Here is a 17580-nt window from a genome sequence, read left to right on the forward strand (position 1 = left end):
ATACAATTTTCTACTCTATGTTATTGATTTACAATGTAATATCCAATGTCTACATGTACGTAATTTTACGGTAATAAACTAGATAATTTTTTGAAAGATGAAGAGATTTTATTTTTACAAGATGTTAAATATGATGTTATGCACGAATATATACGTATATGTTCATATATATATATATATGACAATGATAGATGTATGATATTCGCTCGGATACTGTTTGATATACTAACTGAAATACTGATTTTGGCATACATACATACAAACACAGCCGATGAAAAGGTATCATTTAAATATCATACATAGTACTTTTTTTGTTGTTTACATGTGAGTAAAGCGTATTTGTTATTAAATATTAATTACTTTTTTAATCACTTATGCGCGCGAGTGTTAGATTATGATTAATCTATTTCACATTTTGGAATTTTTCTTGCGATATACATATTCTATAAGAATTGATCAATATTTTATGTGTTATATCCTCTAATTTTTTAACAATTATCGGATATGACACTGTAAGAAAATTTTTTCTTTTTTTTTCAAAATCTGAAGTATTTTATTTAAAGACACAACACGTGCCTTTTTGATAACAATTTCATTTTTAAAGTGTGAACTCGCGTTACTTTCTCTTCCAACTTTCCAGAAGCATCTTATTTTTCAACAATAACAATGTTAAATTACTTGATGCTTAATGAATAAGAGCGATTAGCCCATGGAACATATTACACACCTTACACCAGATTTATGATTATACATAAGTTTATGTACATAATATATTTAGTATATCTCGTTTTAATAGACTTAAAAAAAGTTTACCATTAGAAACCTTCTTAAGATAGATAAAAATTTGAAATTTGTGATAGTTTTTTCATAAAATTCTATTATAATACAATAAATATAATACCTGTGTTTATGCAATGATATTACTGAATACGTTACAACTTTCGATATAATCATAAATGATACGAATTAAATGAATAATGAATATTAATTCGCCGTTAATGCTAAATGAAATTTCAATCAATTTGACGACTATAAAATTATTTAACAAAGAAATGAATTTGTTTGTATATTAACTGCACCACGACAACTACTAGATGGAGGATTTTCATCATCAGAATTATCACTTCGACGAAGAAATGTAGGTTGGTATCGACTTTGTTGTGATTTTTCAGATTGATGTCTTGATTCTTCTATATATGCCGCTTTATCCTTTGCAACGATGTCTTGTATATGTTTACTCAATGTAGACAATTCAAGCTTATCTTCATAAATCCCATTGGACGATCCTAATTTTTCATAAAAGAGTATATAAGGCGTATCTGGTGGTTTCAAATCTTTGAAATCTTCTAGAGAAGTATAAGAAACATAACTGTCATTAAATTTGTACCAATTCTGTTTAGAATCACAAGCATACGTGAAGTAATGTCCATAATCCATACTATAGCCCGAATGTACAACAGCGGCGTAAAGTTGATAAGTCTCATTTATTGGATTCGGTTGAGTTGATACCGGCAATTGTATGATGTCATTATATATAACTTTATGTCGTAATTTCGTTCTTAGTCGGCTTTCAAAATCATAATGAAAATGTTTCAGCGTTAAAATTAAATGTGCAGGCGCTTGTAAAATCTTAATAATTCTTTGTGCATCACATAATCTCATACATTTGTCGCATCTATATTTATTTTCACCGGTTAATTTTTCTGGTGTAAGATAATAATTAATGAGGTCCTGAACGGAGACCTTTTGATTTTCGTGTATTTCTTCGGGGAAGCACAATTGAAGATCACGAAATTTATCTGTATTATGTGAACTAGTATCACATTGCGCGCACTGATAGGTAATTTTTGATTCTCCACCTAACACCCTATGTACAAGAGAGGCTTGTATATTTATTTCTTCTCCCCCAACAGATTGTATTCCACTATCTGTGGAATCAGAATGAGAATCGCTAAGATGTTGTGTCTGTGATAGCTCTTCACCTAATAAATGAAAATAACATTTTCATTAGAAAGACAATACTAAAAAATATTTGAAAATTTTTAAATAAAAACTAAATCTTTACAAACTTATTGACAATGTCAGAGAAAATACCTTGAGTAAAATCAGCTAATGATTGGGTTTTCCTTTGTAAAATTGTACTCCCTGTTAAATTCTCTTCAGTAGTCCAACGCTTAATAATTCCTGCTTCTTCCATTGGTGGACTTTCATTGTCTTGTCTTTCCACTTTATATTGGCAACCACTTAAATCATTTCCACCACATTTCTCTTGTTCATGCAGCATATCTAACAAGTGACTGTTTGAAGAAAAGAATCTATTAGTGAACAGTGAAAAACGATTATAACATTTAAATTTAAACTATAAGTATTGTTCAAGTGTTACAAGTGTAGTGTAGTTATAAGAATATCATAAGTATATTAACCAAAGAAATTCTGAACTATCCTGTTGTTGACCAGGTAAGAAAGAAGCAGGCCGACAAGCATTCCAAATTTCAGTTGGCGCTAAAGAAATTCTATTGGAGTACAATAGCAAAGCAAATAAATTTTGTAGTTTCTTCAATATAACTTGTTCACCACTATCATTTGAAGGTTTATAATTTAATACTTCATGACAAAATTCTCTTGTCATAACTAAGGCTTGTAATACACTGTTCATATAACATATATTCCCAAGATTAGAAAGACCCACTTTTCCAATTATAGATTTAGGAGGTTCTACAAAAGAATCTAATTCTTTTTCATTTGTCCAGGTAGGCCCAATCAGTATTTCTCTGACAACATTTCTTTGAGGCATTACTTGTAAATTAATTTGTGGAAATATATATGTTTTTGGATTTATATGTCTTGTTGTAAGAGCTGTCCTTATATTAATCATTTCTTGTATACATTCTCTACTAGATTCTGAATTCTCTTTGACTAATTGAAATAATATCATATCCATGGTACTAATGATAATATGTAATAAACGTAATGATCCTTGTCTTTTTAAAATATGAAATATAATCTCTGAAGCATTACGACGAAGTACTGGCTCTAATAAAGCTGGGAACATTGTACTCAATGTAGCTTCTGTAACCTCAATAAGTATTGCATCTTTCTGTTTTCTTTCTAAACCAAGTATAAATTCCATTATCCAACGGCCAAGTCTATCTCCTTTCCATTCTGGAAACCAAGTGCATAAGACCTTTAAAGCTTGAACCAGTTTATCATCACACAGCGATTCTGAAAGGATCCAATTAACTGCACGAGGTATAAAAGAAGGTTCTGTCAATTGCAGCACTGTCGCTAATGCAAGAGCTGGTTCCTGTATCCGTTCCTTATCCGATATAATTTTGTATAATGTCTTCAAACATACAAAAGTAGGATCCTCACTGTGTACATTCTTTGTATTGGAACATATCTTTTTCAAAAAACTCTGAATCTTAATAACATTATCATTAAACTCATCGTCTTTCAATGGCTGATAAGGCGTGGAAAGACTAGCCAGACTCATGACTATCGCTTCGCAAAGTTCTATGTAATTGCCAGACTCACAAAAATAAGTATCATAAATAATCAATGGATGAAGAATTGTCGTCAAATTGTACACGTCCTTGATATGTGTATTCTTCAAGAATATAGTTAAATCACTGACGAATGTACTGCCATCCGAAGCATTCCTTATTACGTGTTTACAAAACCAAGAAATGATGCGAGGGATTTCGTTAACATTCGTGATCCGTTCTTTTAAAATACGCCTCAAAATATCAAGACAGGTATTTAATTGACTATATACCTGATTACCGTCGAGCTTCTGTAACTTTTCCCATCCCTCAGCAATCTCCGACTCTTTCCCCGTTACTATTAAATTCAAGCTACGCTCGATATCACGCTTTATTTGTCCCGTACCCATTGTTAATTAGGCGCACTTTGAATTTCACTTTAAACTCTTTATCCTTACTCGGATTAACTACAACTATTTTTAACCTCAATCGACAATGACTTTCATGAAAATCAAAATGATTTCATGGTCACAGCTGGTCACAGCCAACGCGAACAGATTGGCACGATGGTATTCACCGCTTTAGGGCCACAACACAACTTTCTAAGATCCATAAAAAGATCAAAATATTCACGATAATAGGTTCCAATTACAAGCGAGTCATTAAAAATGGCAGCACATTAACCAATGAGATTGTATGATATTACTTCGTGTTCAACGCGACATCTCTCGGATTGGTCGATATGTTTACAGTATTTCGAAATCAAATTGTTTTTTAAATTATAAGATATTTTAATTACTGATATTAAAAAAAAATAAACTACGTAAATTTGAATAATTGTCATTATTTTATGAACTAAGAAAATTCATTTGCGATGTCCACATAAATTACAATACATTAAAAATTCTCTACGAATAATACTAAATACATCGACGGCGCGAAATTTGAAAAAATAACTAAAAATCCACTTCCTTTAGTGATCATATGATTAGTGGAATTTGGAAATTTATGAATTATATTGTAAAGAATTAATAAGTAACATACTTTAAAGATATTTTTGTTTTTACTACAGTTACAAAATAATAAAATGAAAATATAATTTGTTTAATATGAAGATTCATATATGATATATATAATACAATTTAAAAGTCAATTATAAAATATATGATATCATCATATTTTATCCATTTTGTGTTAGTCCTTTTTACAATGACTCACTATATCATCAGTTATACATTATAAAATTGTTTAACACTAACATTTAAACTAATTTAACTAATATTTAAAATTTTCTTATATACATTGTAACTGTAAAAAGACATTTTACTAATCCAAACAATTTCTCTAATAAAGATATAAAAATAAATAGAATTATTATAAGCAAGATACATCATTGATTATTTCAGCCATCATATTTCTATCTTTTAATGCTGCACCAATTTCTTCTTGATCCCATTGTAAACTTAATTTTGATAAACGAGCCTCTTTTTTCTTTATTATTTTCAATACTCCTCTAGTTTCTATTAATGTACATAAACATACAAATTCAGAAATATCTATAGCATGAATATTTCGCTTCTTGCATACTTTTTTATAAATTTCGTGTAACTAAAACATAAAGAATATAAAAATTATTTCATATAGTTTGCAAATAAAGTAATGTTACAAAATACTTACCTTTCCTATTGTAACATCTTTATTTCGTCCCTTATTTAAAATAAGCATAAAGGAACATAATAATAATTTTTGTTGTAAGGGAAGTGTGCTTTCTTCTTTATCAATGTTTTGAGTACCACCATAAACTCCATTTAATACTGTTACTACATCTTTTATATCAACTGACTTCTCATTCATAGCTTGATCTTTCCTTGGACTACCTGTATTATTTACAGGCTGTAAAATTTGTGCTGTCCAATGCGATTCTGCACGCTCAATAACTCTTCTACTTATATCTAATGCTCTTCTTATATCTCCTGAAATGGCAGCAACCTTTCCAGCTAACAATTGTAATGTTGGTCCAGTCAACACATCAGACACATTTGCTTCACTGAGTCTTGTAGATACAATATTACATATTTGCTGTTTCGTATATGGAGGAAAATTCATCAGCTGTGGCTTTAACTCACACTTCATTTGTAAACGTGGTAAAATTCTATCTGTCAAATCCAGAGCATTAGCAATGCCAATTAAGATAAGTTTTGTATCGCGTTTTGATGGCCATTCAAATATGGAGTATAAAATAGATTGATTTTTGCTTTCCAATTGATCTATTTCATCAAGAATTAAAAGTAGCATTTTGTGATTGGACATCAAATATTTCTCAATTATCGCTTTGCTACTTTTACTAGATTTTGGTGCAGGCATACCTAACTCTTGCATAATTTTTGAATAAATAGTAGCAGCTGATTTCATTGTAGTACAGTTTATATAAATAACTTTGAATTTTGAATTAAATTCTGGTTGCTGGATTATTTTAGAAAGGCAAGCAGTTTTTCCAGTACCTGGAGGTCCAGAAACATAAAGTGATGCAGAAGATTCATTTTCTAAATGTTCTCGAATAAATTCTTGTAATTTAATTAACTCTGTTTCTCTTCCAGGCAAATTTTCAGAAACAGAACTATGTAAAGCTTTACGAGCATTACGATATTTATCTGACCCAAATAATTTTTTTGGAACAAGTTTTTCTTTTTTTTCATCTAATGATAAATCAAGTTTGTCTAAGAGAGTTGATGGAGTTAAAGAATAAGATCTTTCCTGTTTTCTTTGCTTTGGTGGTGAAGCACTATGATCATCTATCAAAATAATAAATATATACATAAAACACACAAATTATAAAAAACATTTAAATGCAAATAATATCAATTTATGCATACCTTGAGAATCATCAGATTTTCGTACACGTCTTGGTGTTTTAACACCATCATTATTTCTATTTTCCTTAGTATTCACCTTATTTGTCTTAACATTCTCTGAGTCTGAATCAGACTCAGATTCACTGCTACTTAAAGTAACTATCTTCTTTACTGTTGGTATATATTTTGTAGGAGTACTTCTCACAGTCGCATTAGAAAAATCTTCTTTTGTGTCATTTTGTTTGGTACCATAAAAGGAACACTTTTTTCGTATTGGAAAGGATATAGTTGTTTGTTTACTAGTCATTTTTAGCGAGTCAACAATTTTTGTTATATTTTCGTATCTCGTCAAAAGTGATATATTTAAAAGAAATATGTAAAAAACAATTGCAATTGAATAATCGAAAAATTTTTAACATTTAAACGGACGTCTCTTAGCTCAACCTCAAACGAAACAAACAAGCATCTTCAAACTTTCAAAAATGTCAATTTGAGCAATAAATCATTATATATATATATATATATAATGTATGTATTCAAAATAAATTATAATATTTATGACTCTTACTCTATTACTCAAAATAAATTTTTTCAGATGCTATTCAACAGTTTCTAACAACACGATGTGAAGAACAACAAGTGATGTCTTGGTATAAGTATTCGCGGGAAAACTCTTTAAACGCGGGAAAATGTTGGAACGTGAAATAGAAATGGACCGAAACAAGGAACGACGAAATTGATTCAAAACAAATATTAAAAAATATTTATCAATATTTTTTTCAATTATTTTCATATAATATAATTTTTTTATTCTAAATCATTATTAATTAATATTTAATAATATTTTCAATTGTTAAAAAAGATTAGGATAACAAAATTGAGAAATTTATAAAAATTACAATTAGCGATCATAGCGCCCTCATTTAAGCCCTCTATAGGAATAATAGTTAAACTACAGCGGACGATTTCCGGTAATATATAAATAATTATTTCTCTTCCATATTGATTTTGAGAGTCAACGAAGCAAGTTGAATAAAAATCCTTAGCAATCGAGACTTAAACAATTTTCTAAATCCCTCTAATTCGTGAATATGAGAGCGAAGGTAAGCATTTAATTTCTAATATTATTATTTAATCTATAAAAATAAAAGATAAATTTTGAAAAGTATTTTACAAGATCAGTGAAATATACAACGATTTGATGATGTTACTTTTTGCCATGTGAGATCATTAGAGTTGCTTATTCGTTTTATAATGGAATGTGTTCTACTGTTACTTAATTTACATTTTTTGCTACATAAAAAAATAATTTTTTTTTCCATCATGATTATATGTCAACGTGTTTTAATGATAAAAAAAAAGTTATCGAATAGGTTAAGTGAGTAATATATTTTGTTTATAGTGGCGTAAGAAGCGTATGCGTAGGCTAAAGCGCAAAAGGAGGAAGATGCGTGCGAGGTCCAAGTAATCTGTGTCCATTTAATCTGTAAGCACGTGTGTATATGTAATTAACATTTTTTTTTTTTTAACAGTATATCATCGTAAACATATTCATCATTGTTATCTTTAAATCTTAAAGAGATATACAAAGTAATAAATAATAATCTAAACTTGAAGCTTAATAGTTAACAATTTTTTATTGCAACTTAGTAAAGTATAAATTAAAATAAATTTTTTGTAATACGTATAACAGGACTTATTCATTTTATTACAGCTGTAGGAATGACACAGTGATACGATGACAAGTCATGGTTTCTAGTCGAATCTACTGGATGTCTTACAAGTCCATTCCATCATCGTGTTTTTCACGCAGAGATCAAATTTTATAAGTCTATATTTTTGTTCATCTTAAATAAAATGGATACTCGATATGTAAAAGTTTATAATTTCTCTTATTGTATCCCGATCCTATTTCATATATTATATGCAAATATTATCAACTTAAATTAATCAAAAGTAATAGAAATTTAGAATAAAAACACGTTTAGAATTTTCTATATAAATAAAATCTAATAGATTCTGTAATCTAAAACAATTTAATCTAGAATAAATTATCTGAAGATCACGTTCGTACATTAACGCCATCTGAGATAGTTCATTGAAATGTCGTTTAGAATGGTCTTGACTGTTCTTGTAACAATGTTTTGAGGTTAAGAATATAATAAAGAAATCATGAACAAATGTATCTTATCGAATTTATTACGTGCACGAAAAATATGTAAAACGTTTGTTCCGCACAAAAATAGATGTATCACTTACTCTTTATTAAAACAAACAAGATATTTCTCGGATATTAGTCCAAAAAAATTACCAAACGAAGAACCAACGAATGAAAATGAAAATGATCTTGTGTCAGAGCTTACCTCGAAACATAAAATATTTCACGACAAAGATTCAAAAGTTATATTAGATGTAGAAGAAGAACAAAAAAGGATACTTCTAGAGGATTTACGTATAGAGGAGGAGCAGGAGCATGATCCCTACAGTGGATTGAATTTAAAGCGTAAGTCTGTATATAAATAGTATATGTAAACTTATAAATATTAAATATATTTTTTAACATTTGATCGATATTAAAATATATTAGGTGGCATATATGGAGTGTATGACATAGAAGATCTTATTATGGTTCTTCAAAAGGATAATGCAAAAAATATCTTTGTTGTTTCTGTACCTAAAGAGTATATCTATGTAGATTATATGGTAATTGTCACAGGTAAATCCCAAAAGCATATGAGTGCTCTTGCTGCATATGTACGTAAAGTTTATAAACTAAAAATGCATAAAAAGGATATTATCCCTAAAATTGAAGGAGCCAAATCTAAAGATTGGATAGCTTTGGACTTAGGTATGTATCAAAATATAGATAATTAACTTTCTATTTGAGCAGTAAACATTTAACATATCTTCTTATAGGAAACATTGCTTTACACATATTCTCAGCTGCTGCTAGAAAACAATATGATTTAGAAACATTATGGGCAGTTGGTTCACAATATGACAATCAAACAAACAAACCAATGGAGGCAGATATTATGGAACAATATAACTCTTTCCTAGATGTATTTCAACCAGAAAACCCATAAAAATATAGATATTTTATATATGCTTTAGAATTTTCTTTTTCAATGTATACATGACTTATATTTTATCAATTGAAATAAATTCTATGAATTACATGTAAAATGTGTTTTTATAAATTTATATTATAATATTCGTGTTTGTATTTCTTTCTCTCTCTCCTTCCAATTAATATAATTTCTTCATCTTCCTTATATTTCTTTCACCCAATCAAATCCGCATGCGCGCGTATCGTCACGTATGATATAGCACGTCTTCCTTATTTATTTCCCTCTCTCTCTCTCTCTCTCTCTCTCTTCTATCACCCTTCTCCATATTTTTTCATCTATCAGTACGTTCGTTCTCTCTCACACGCACGTACAATATAACTATTAAAAGCAATTCGTTGTCTTAGCAACGCCGATATCCGAGAATCCCTTTATCGCTACTCGATGGAAGCAACATTTATTGAGCTATGTATTCAGTTCGGCGTGCGATGACTAATCAAGCACGTTGCACATAGAAATACATATATCTTTGAGTTGTTCTTGACCAATTACATACATACGTAGATCGTATGTGTCAAGGTTCCTTACATTCTGTATCACGATCGACACAATTGTATTTCATGTTCTTAAATATGTGTGTATTATGAGACCTACGTTACACAAAGTTGATCATTAACACTGAAAATACTTTTAAAGTTCGTACGTTTGTTTTAATACGTTTGCGAATAGCTGGACAACAATTCTTAATAGAGTCAACTTACGATTTTTCTTTCGCTTCATTTCGTTGAAATGATTCCACAAAGGTGCAACGATTCTTCGATAACGTACCGCTTTGTTGACTCGTAACCAGGAAAGTTTTTTGCTCATAAGATTCAATAGGTAAATCATTAATAGATCTTTAATTGATTTTACTCCATAAGATAGAAGAAGTACGATTTTTTTCTCTTGTTAATTCTGTTGAAAATTCGTATTCTTCTTTTTTTTTTATATGCACTCTTTTATTACAAAGAATTATTTTTTACTTTTTATAAATTAAATAAAAAATCATTACAGAGAAATTATTCGTATTAATAGATTTTATAGACAATGGAAATATTATTCGTAATTTTGATGGGAAAACACATTTTTTTTGTTATACATCAGTATATATCAGGTTGCACGCGATATAATTATCGCGGGAAAAGATATTTGAATTTTGTCAATCGTATAATTATTTCGCATGATCACGCTTCATGTTAGGAAATATTTATTATTGTAGTATCACATTTCATGTGTTAAGAAATATTTTTTATATAATAATATTATGTATTAGTAAATTTAAAATATCTATTGAATTAGTTATCATTTGAATTATTTTCTATCAAAGTTCTGGATAATGTCGACAAAGAATTTTTATCATTATGGTGCCTGTAAAATATAAACAAAAGATAAACCTCGGATCTTTAATTCATAGGGTTAGAATTTGCAGGTAATAATTGAATGTAGGTCATTCTTTATACGAGCGGAAATCCTTTCAATACTTAAGCTTACATATATTGTATTATTTATGATTGCTGAATTATTTTTCTTTTGCATTACATTGAATTATTTTATTCTAATAGCAATTTCTTTTTTCAGATTTTTATATTACAATATAAATAGGTGAAAAAAGAATAAATAAAAACATATGGGCATGAGTCAAGGCAATAATCAAGTTCAAAATTATAAAAATGTCAAAGTCAATTCCAGTTTGTCCGAAAAAGTCATCTAAATGTTTAGAAATACCTTTAAAATCTATAGAACAAATTTATTTGGTTTTCTTGATACCAACAATAATAAATTGTATTATTTATATCATTCACTTTTCTGCTGATCTAGTTGTTGCTACACAACATTTTAGAGAAAATAATCCAATATGGGGATCTTGTACTCTTTCTCTTATGTATGCTCCCGCTATAGTATATTTTATACTAACTATTTCAAGACCAGATTGGTGGATGACAGACGATGATAAATTAACAAAAGGAATTTCCATTTGGTTCTTTCTTCAGATATGTCAGCTTATTGGATTTCCATTTTTTGCACTTTACAGGTACCATTAATTAAATTTTGAATAAACAATTAAAAAAATATTTATATTTGTATACAACAGTATTTTTAATCTTCGTATAACAATATATTTTATATAGATATGCTGGACTTATTGTTATGGCAGTGGATGCTATCATCTTGACAGGAGAAAAAAGATCTAAAACACTAAACACCGCTGCAGCACCTGCATCCATTGAATTATACTTTTTTTTACAAGCCTGGTTTCAAGCTGCACCTCAAGCTATATTCCAGACACATTTACTTTTTAGAGAATATACAGTTCAGCGCAGTTTTCAATCAAGTATGACAAATCTCTTTTATTTAATAATATAAAATAAATAGCAGATGATAATCGTACATTTTATTTCTTTTTACAGTAGTTGTACATGTACTATGTATTCTTATGTCTATTGTGATAGTTGCAATTGAAACAACTGCTTTTCAAAGATTTGAAAGTCAACGAGTCAATGGTAGAAAGCTTCCATGGGCAATGTGGTTAAAAAAATATTGCATTGAGGTAATTTTTGATTAATTGCTATAATATTGATTGATCATTTATTCTACAATTTTATATATAGGAACTTCAATATCTTGAAGAAAAAACTCCATTACAATTACCTAACATAACAGAAGATAATGCAGCTGCTGTTAACTCGAAGGAAGAATTAAATCAAGAAGATGAAAATAAAAAAAAATCTATTGAAGAGAAATCAGAAACGGAAATAACAATTACTTTGGATCGACAAATATCCGTAACTCCGCCGCTACCACCGAAAAACGTTCATGTAACTCCTCCTCCTACACCTCTTAGAGGAATTACTACAGTTGTACCATTACCTGTACCAGATATACCAGCACCTCCTCGTCCAGATTCTATTGTAAAAACTACAGAGCATCAGGATATAGAAAATGCAAAAACGATTTCTATTATAGAACAAAATCAGAAATTAACTAATAGTAATCAAAGTTTAAAAGTTCCAAAAAGGAAACATTCTACTAAGGGATTAGAAGAAGATGATCCAGTTGGCAAATTTCTCTCTTTTCTTTGGTGGTTTTTTTTTATCTTAGCACGAATCCTTGCTATAAGCATATGTTATGAGTTTTATCCATATTATTTATTAGGCATGCTTGGCATCCATTATAGTATCATGTTGATATATCTTTTTTATTATGCTTCATATTATGATGTCATCACATTTTTCATTAATCTCTGGCTTGGTTTAATTTATATTATCAGTATAATTGAATATAAAATTAAATTTAAATATGCAGATAAATGGTTATTACCATATTATATTTTCATTATAATTCAAAATACTGTCTTTACACTAACATGGTATTTTCATGCAGAATGGGACGGATTTTGGTATAATTATGCATTATGTACAATTTTTATCAGTATGGCACTTTGTATTTCATCAACTATAGTCTATCATGTTCTATTTAAACCAAAGAAACGAAGAGTATATAGTAGTTGACAATATATAAAAACAGGATTATTCTGGTTAGTAGTTTTGATAAAAAATCGAAATATTAAATAAACATTTAAGTTTCTATGCTTAGAAATATTGCAATAGAGCAATTGTGAAAAGATCTCACAATCAGTATGACTGAATAAATATATTTGTTTAAGTTCTAAATCATAGAAAATAGAAAAAGATAGATTATAATCGATAATGACTGTTCTATAATTATAATTCTTAGAAAAATATTTCAGGGGTATAAGATTGAATATTTCAAACAAATATAATAATTATGTGTATGTGTAGTATTTGTTAATGTATTTGTTGTTAATTATTATTATTATTATTATTATTATTATTATTATTATTATTATTATTATTATTTACAATTATAGTCATTATATATATATATATAATATTTATATAAAAACGATTCGTCTAAAAAAAGACTTATAAATAGTTACTATATCTGGCAGCAATTTTTTTGCTTAATGATAAGCATACAATATATGATAATATTTACAATATTATATATTATATACACTGACAGCTATAGATATATTTATATTCCTTTTTTATAATTATTAAAATTTCTACTTCTTCCAATGTATATTGTGTATACTTGGTGCTTTAAAAGTTCTTGAATATTTGGACTTTAAAACTTTTAAAGCTCCTATTCAAATTTATTAAAAATATATTCTTTTTATATTTATTAAAGTATATTTATAATTCAGTTCACTTATAGAAAATATATATTATAAAATAATTCTCTTATACGTGTATGTTAGAATCTCTGTGAAGATTACCAAGTTGAGCTTCAAACAAAATATCACTTAATAACTTTTCAGCTATTATTCTTTGGTCTAAACGCATATTTCTAAGTTTTGCTGCTACATTTCGACCAATTGCATCAAATTCATCTTCCATAACAATGGAATTATTATGTGGTATTTTCAAAAAATCGTTAGATTCAGGTTCTTCTGATTTTCGTCTTCGAATGACTGGAGTTTGATCAGTCCATTCCGTTGATTGTTCATACAATTCTTCATTACCAGGTTGACATTCCTCCTAAAAATACATAAATATTTGCAATATCAGTAATATAGATCAACTTTCCTTAATTCTAAAAATGCACATGACAAATTGCAAACATAGTAAAATTAATTTACTGGTTTATAGTATTTTCTGTATCTTCTTTTTGTTCTTATGATTTCTGCATATTTATCAGAGGATAAATCAATATATACCATTGCAGGTTTCCTTTGGTTAGATTTACATTTGATTTTTTCTATCATGAGTGGATGGAGTCTCTAAAAAAAAAAAAAAAAAAAAAAAAGAAAAAAAGAGAAAGAAAACAGATAGTTTATAATGTTGCATTAAATTATAAATATAAATATAAATGTATACATGTATCTATAATATATTAAAATATTATCACTTACTTTTATATGACTTAAAAAGTTTCCAGTAGATTTCAAATTTCCATTAAGTAATTTTTGACACTGTAAACATCTAACTGTAACATTAGTGTCTTCTACTCTAATTACTGTAAAGAATTCACCATCTAAAATAGCAGGTAAGCGAATTGGAGTAAGTGTCATATTTTGCTGAATATTTGATTGAATTTGAGTGATTTGATTTTGATCCTGTTGCAGTTGTTGTTGCTGTTGTTGTTGTTGTTGTTGGTGCAGTGTTGATGATTCATGATTATCTTGATTTTTTACTTGTACAGTTTGCATAGGGGTTTGTGCACCTACTGATTGATTGATTTCTTGCTGATTTGTAGCTTCAATCATACACGTATCAAAAGTTTCTATTTTATTGACATATTTCTGCGGTGGGAAACTTTCCATGTTTTATATCTCTTTTTGTTTACAATAATTAATTGTCAATTAAATAATAGAAATATTATTTTATTAATTCACTGTAAATATATATATATACATATTAAAAATGTTTTAAAATAAATATTCAGAAATTTGTGAATATATATATAGATTATTACTTACTGACAGAGATAACACAAAATAGTATTATTTATCTTGATTTCTTATTGAATTTTAAATAAGTTATTAGATAAGAACGTCGTACAGGAAAGATCTCAAGTAAGATAATAGATAAGAACGTGTACGATATAGTATATATAAGTGTAAAACTGACATACCAACTTCGAAAATCAAAATTCAAACTATATCTCAAATATTTTATAACAATTTGTTGCTTTACACAGCTTTGGAATTTATTATTATAATAAAGAATAAAAAATATATACAATACAGTTTGCATTTGTTGTCAAATTTTTAAAATGAAAATAAGAGAATAAAATTAGCAAACGATAATTGCATAATTTTTAATTTGTAACTGAATTATAAATAATACTTTTCTATTAAACAAATAGATTTATATTGAATTTTGGGCATAATTATAAAAGATAATAATTACGGTTAGTTACAATAATAATGTATTAAAATTCCAAATGGCGCTGATAACGTTTCGTCTTTATAAAGCAAACTTGGACCTGTACTACTATATTTTATATATCCATAGGTAAATAGTTGTATATATAGTACGATACATATATACATGCGTGATCATCTAAACTTGGCATAGAGCTAGCTAAAGTATGATTAATTGTTAAAAAATATTCTATTAATATTACAGAGAATTTACAAAAAAGATTTAATACAAAATATCTTGTGTTCATAATAAAATACTGTTGATTGTTATAAACGAGTAAGGTTTTTTTTTATTTTCATGAGATTTCATTGAAACAAATATTTTGCTGAATGTATGAAAAAAGATATGTTCAAATTCTTATTATTGTAAGCTTATGTTTTATCGAACATTTTCAATAAGATAATATAATTACTTTATTTAACTGAGATAATGGCAACATCTTTGTCAGGTAAAAAAAATTTTATTTATATTATAAGCATGTTGTGTTGTGATAAAATCAATGAACAATGTATTTTAACATATTTTAAATGATTTTATCTTTTTTAATGTTTTATAGCATATTGGGTAAAGTTCTTCAAAGGAGCTGGCTTTCCACAAGATGTTGCAACTAAACATGCGGTTGTATTTTCTAACAATCGTATTAAACCAGACATGTTGCCAGATTTGGATAAGCCTAGTCTTAAAGAAATGGGAATTACCTTAATGGGAGATATGATTGCTATACTAAGATATGCTAAAAAAGTTGTAGAAGAAACTACATGTGAAAAATTTCTTGTAGACACTGAAGATCCAGATACTCCACCTAAACTTGTTAATAAACCAATAATTAAAAAAGCTGTAACAAAAGTAACTGCTAAACCTCCTGGTATAATTAAAACAAAGCCTTCTGCTGTAACTACTTCAAAAATAATGAAAAACACATCTACCATGGTTCCAAAGATAATAACTGTGAAAAAATCTAGTGTGGGTTTACCTGAAAGTAAAAAGAATACAAGTTCTTTGAAAAGGACATTGGAATCTGAGGAAGAATATGATGGTGGTCATGATGGTGACTGGAAAATTGTTGCTAAAAAGAAACCAAAGCCACAAACTAATGATGAAGATAATGAAAAAGTAGGATATACAGTGATACTACCAAAAAGAACAACTTTGAGAACTCCATCAACTAAAAAAATAGTTGAGCCAAAGCGGACAGTATTTGACAGATTAGGAGATAGTTCAGTAACTAGTACAACCAATTTGCCTGATACCTCTCCCACTTTTAATGTTACTGGATTGGGTAAAGATATATATAAAAGAACAATAAGTGTTTTCAATCGTCTTGGTGATAAAGATGCAAAAAAAAATGACACACCGCAATTAGGAATATTAAAGAATGGTACTACTAAGATGACCTCACAGGGTATTCTAAAAAATAGTAGTTCTAATATAGGAACATCTGGCATAGCTAAAAAGAAGGTTCTTACTGCAGGCACAATGCGTGCTGATCAAGAAGTTAATATGAAAACTGCTTCAAATAGTGTTAAGCAATTAGTACGTACAACTAAAAAAATTACTTTCAATGAAAATGCATCAAACATGACCAAAAAAAGAAATACTGAAGTAACATCTGGCAAACTAGGTATGATTATTATCTAAAAGAATTATATATAATTTATAATAGGAAGAATAATTTATAATTTATAAAATTTTAATTAATCTATTTTTTTTACAGCTTCAGAACGACTTACCACATTACCAGCAAAAGCAAGACTAGGTGTATTTAGATCAAGTAGCGCGAAACAGGTTACTTTCAATAGAGTTGCAACTGTTACACATGTTAAAAAAGCAGATGTTTTTAGTCGTCTTGGAATTTAAAGAGAAATTAAACTCATCATTGGAACATTATTTCTAATTACATATACTTTGTACAAAGTGATATTATTTTTTGTTCTGTAAAGAGTATACTGTATACATATGTTTTAATATAAAAATCTATAAAACTTCTTAAAAACAAACTAGGTAATATTCTTCACAATTTACATAAAAAAAATTAACTTTTTTAATAATATAATATAGTGAAATGATAACTTAAAATCACGCAAACGAAATAAGATTTAAGTTAAACTAAAAATCGCATTATAATATACATATTAAAAAAAAAACAAAATTAGTTTAAAAATATATATTTGTTTCTTTTTGTATCTAT

The 17580-nt window shown here is 28.0% G+C and overlaps 6 protein-coding genes across 7 annotated transcripts; 3 read left to right on the forward strand and 3 right to left on the reverse strand.

Annotated features, from left to right (window-relative positions):
- Positions 1–86: 86 nt before the first annotated feature.
- Positions 87–4158, reverse strand: LOC127066876 (ubiquitin carboxyl-terminal hydrolase 35). Its single transcript, XM_051001118.1, has 3 exons — positions 2424–4158; positions 2095–2297; positions 87–1982 (listed from the first exon to the last, which is right to left on the reverse strand). The coding sequence occupies exons 1-3, from the start codon at positions 3890–3892 to the stop codon at positions 1042–1044; spliced, it is 2613 nt and encodes an 870-aa protein (XP_050857075.1). The 5' UTR covers positions 3893–4158; the 3' UTR covers positions 87–1041.
- Positions 4159–4643: 485 nt separating this feature from the next.
- Positions 4644–7431, reverse strand: LOC127066609 (cell division control protein 6 homolog). Its single transcript, XM_051000488.1, has 3 exons — positions 6356–7431; positions 5160–6274; positions 4644–5090 (listed from the first exon to the last, which is right to left on the reverse strand). The coding sequence occupies exons 1-3, from the start codon at positions 6639–6641 to the stop codon at positions 4857–4859; spliced, it is 1635 nt and encodes a 544-aa protein (XP_050856445.1). The 5' UTR covers positions 6642–7431; the 3' UTR covers positions 4644–4856.
- A 917-nt stretch (positions 7432–8348) lies between these two features.
- On the forward strand, positions 8349–9548 carry LOC127066612 (uncharacterized). Its single transcript, XM_051000492.1, has 3 exons — positions 8349–8837; positions 8922–9182; positions 9251–9548. Exons 1-3 carry the CDS (start codon positions 8507–8509, stop codon positions 9418–9420), a joined length of 762 nt encoding a protein of 253 aa, XP_050856449.1. The 5' UTR covers positions 8349–8506; the 3' UTR covers positions 9421–9548.
- A 188-nt stretch (positions 9549–9736) lies between these two features.
- On the forward strand, positions 9737–13173 carry LOC127066610 (uncharacterized). The gene is made up of 5 exons (XM_051000489.1): positions 9737–10281; positions 11020–11473; positions 11571–11773; positions 11850–11989; positions 12051–13173. The coding sequence occupies exons 2-5, from the start codon at positions 11112–11114 to the stop codon at positions 12948–12950; spliced, it is 1605 nt and encodes a 534-aa protein (XP_050856446.1). The 5' UTR covers positions 9737–10281; positions 11020–11111; the 3' UTR covers positions 12951–13173.
- A 199-nt stretch (positions 13174–13372) lies between these two features.
- Positions 13373–15097, reverse strand: LOC127066611 (uncharacterized). 2 transcript variants are annotated; one of them, XM_051000491.1, is made up of 4 exons: positions 14945–15097; positions 14378–14859; positions 14183–14245; positions 13373–14003 (listed from the first exon to the last, which is right to left on the reverse strand). In XM_051000491.1, exons 2-4 carry the CDS (start codon positions 14786–14788, stop codon positions 13707–13709), a joined length of 771 nt encoding a protein of 256 aa, XP_050856448.1. In that variant the 5' UTR covers positions 14789–14859; positions 14945–15097; the 3' UTR covers positions 13373–13706. The 2 variants fall into 2 exon arrangements, with proteins under 2 accessions (XP_050856448.1, XP_050856447.1); XM_051000490.1 differs by having other exon boundaries at positions 14105–14245.
- A 403-nt stretch (positions 15098–15500) lies between these two features.
- On the forward strand, positions 15501–17522 carry LOC127067215 (uncharacterized protein C19orf47 homolog). Its single transcript, XM_051001900.1, has 3 exons — positions 15501–15840; positions 15949–17013; positions 17107–17522. The coding sequence occupies exons 1-3, from the start codon at positions 15822–15824 to the stop codon at positions 17247–17249; spliced, it is 1227 nt and encodes a 408-aa protein (XP_050857857.1). The 5' UTR covers positions 15501–15821; the 3' UTR covers positions 17250–17522.
- The last annotated feature ends 58 nt before the right edge of the window (positions 17523–17580 follow it).

The sequence above is a fragment of the Vespula vulgaris genome, chromosome 10 (genome assembly GCF_905475345.1).
Source record: "Vespula vulgaris chromosome 10, iyVesVulg1.1, whole genome shotgun sequence".
Taxonomy (NCBI): Eukaryota; Metazoa; Arthropoda; class Insecta; order Hymenoptera; family Vespidae; genus Vespula; species Vespula vulgaris.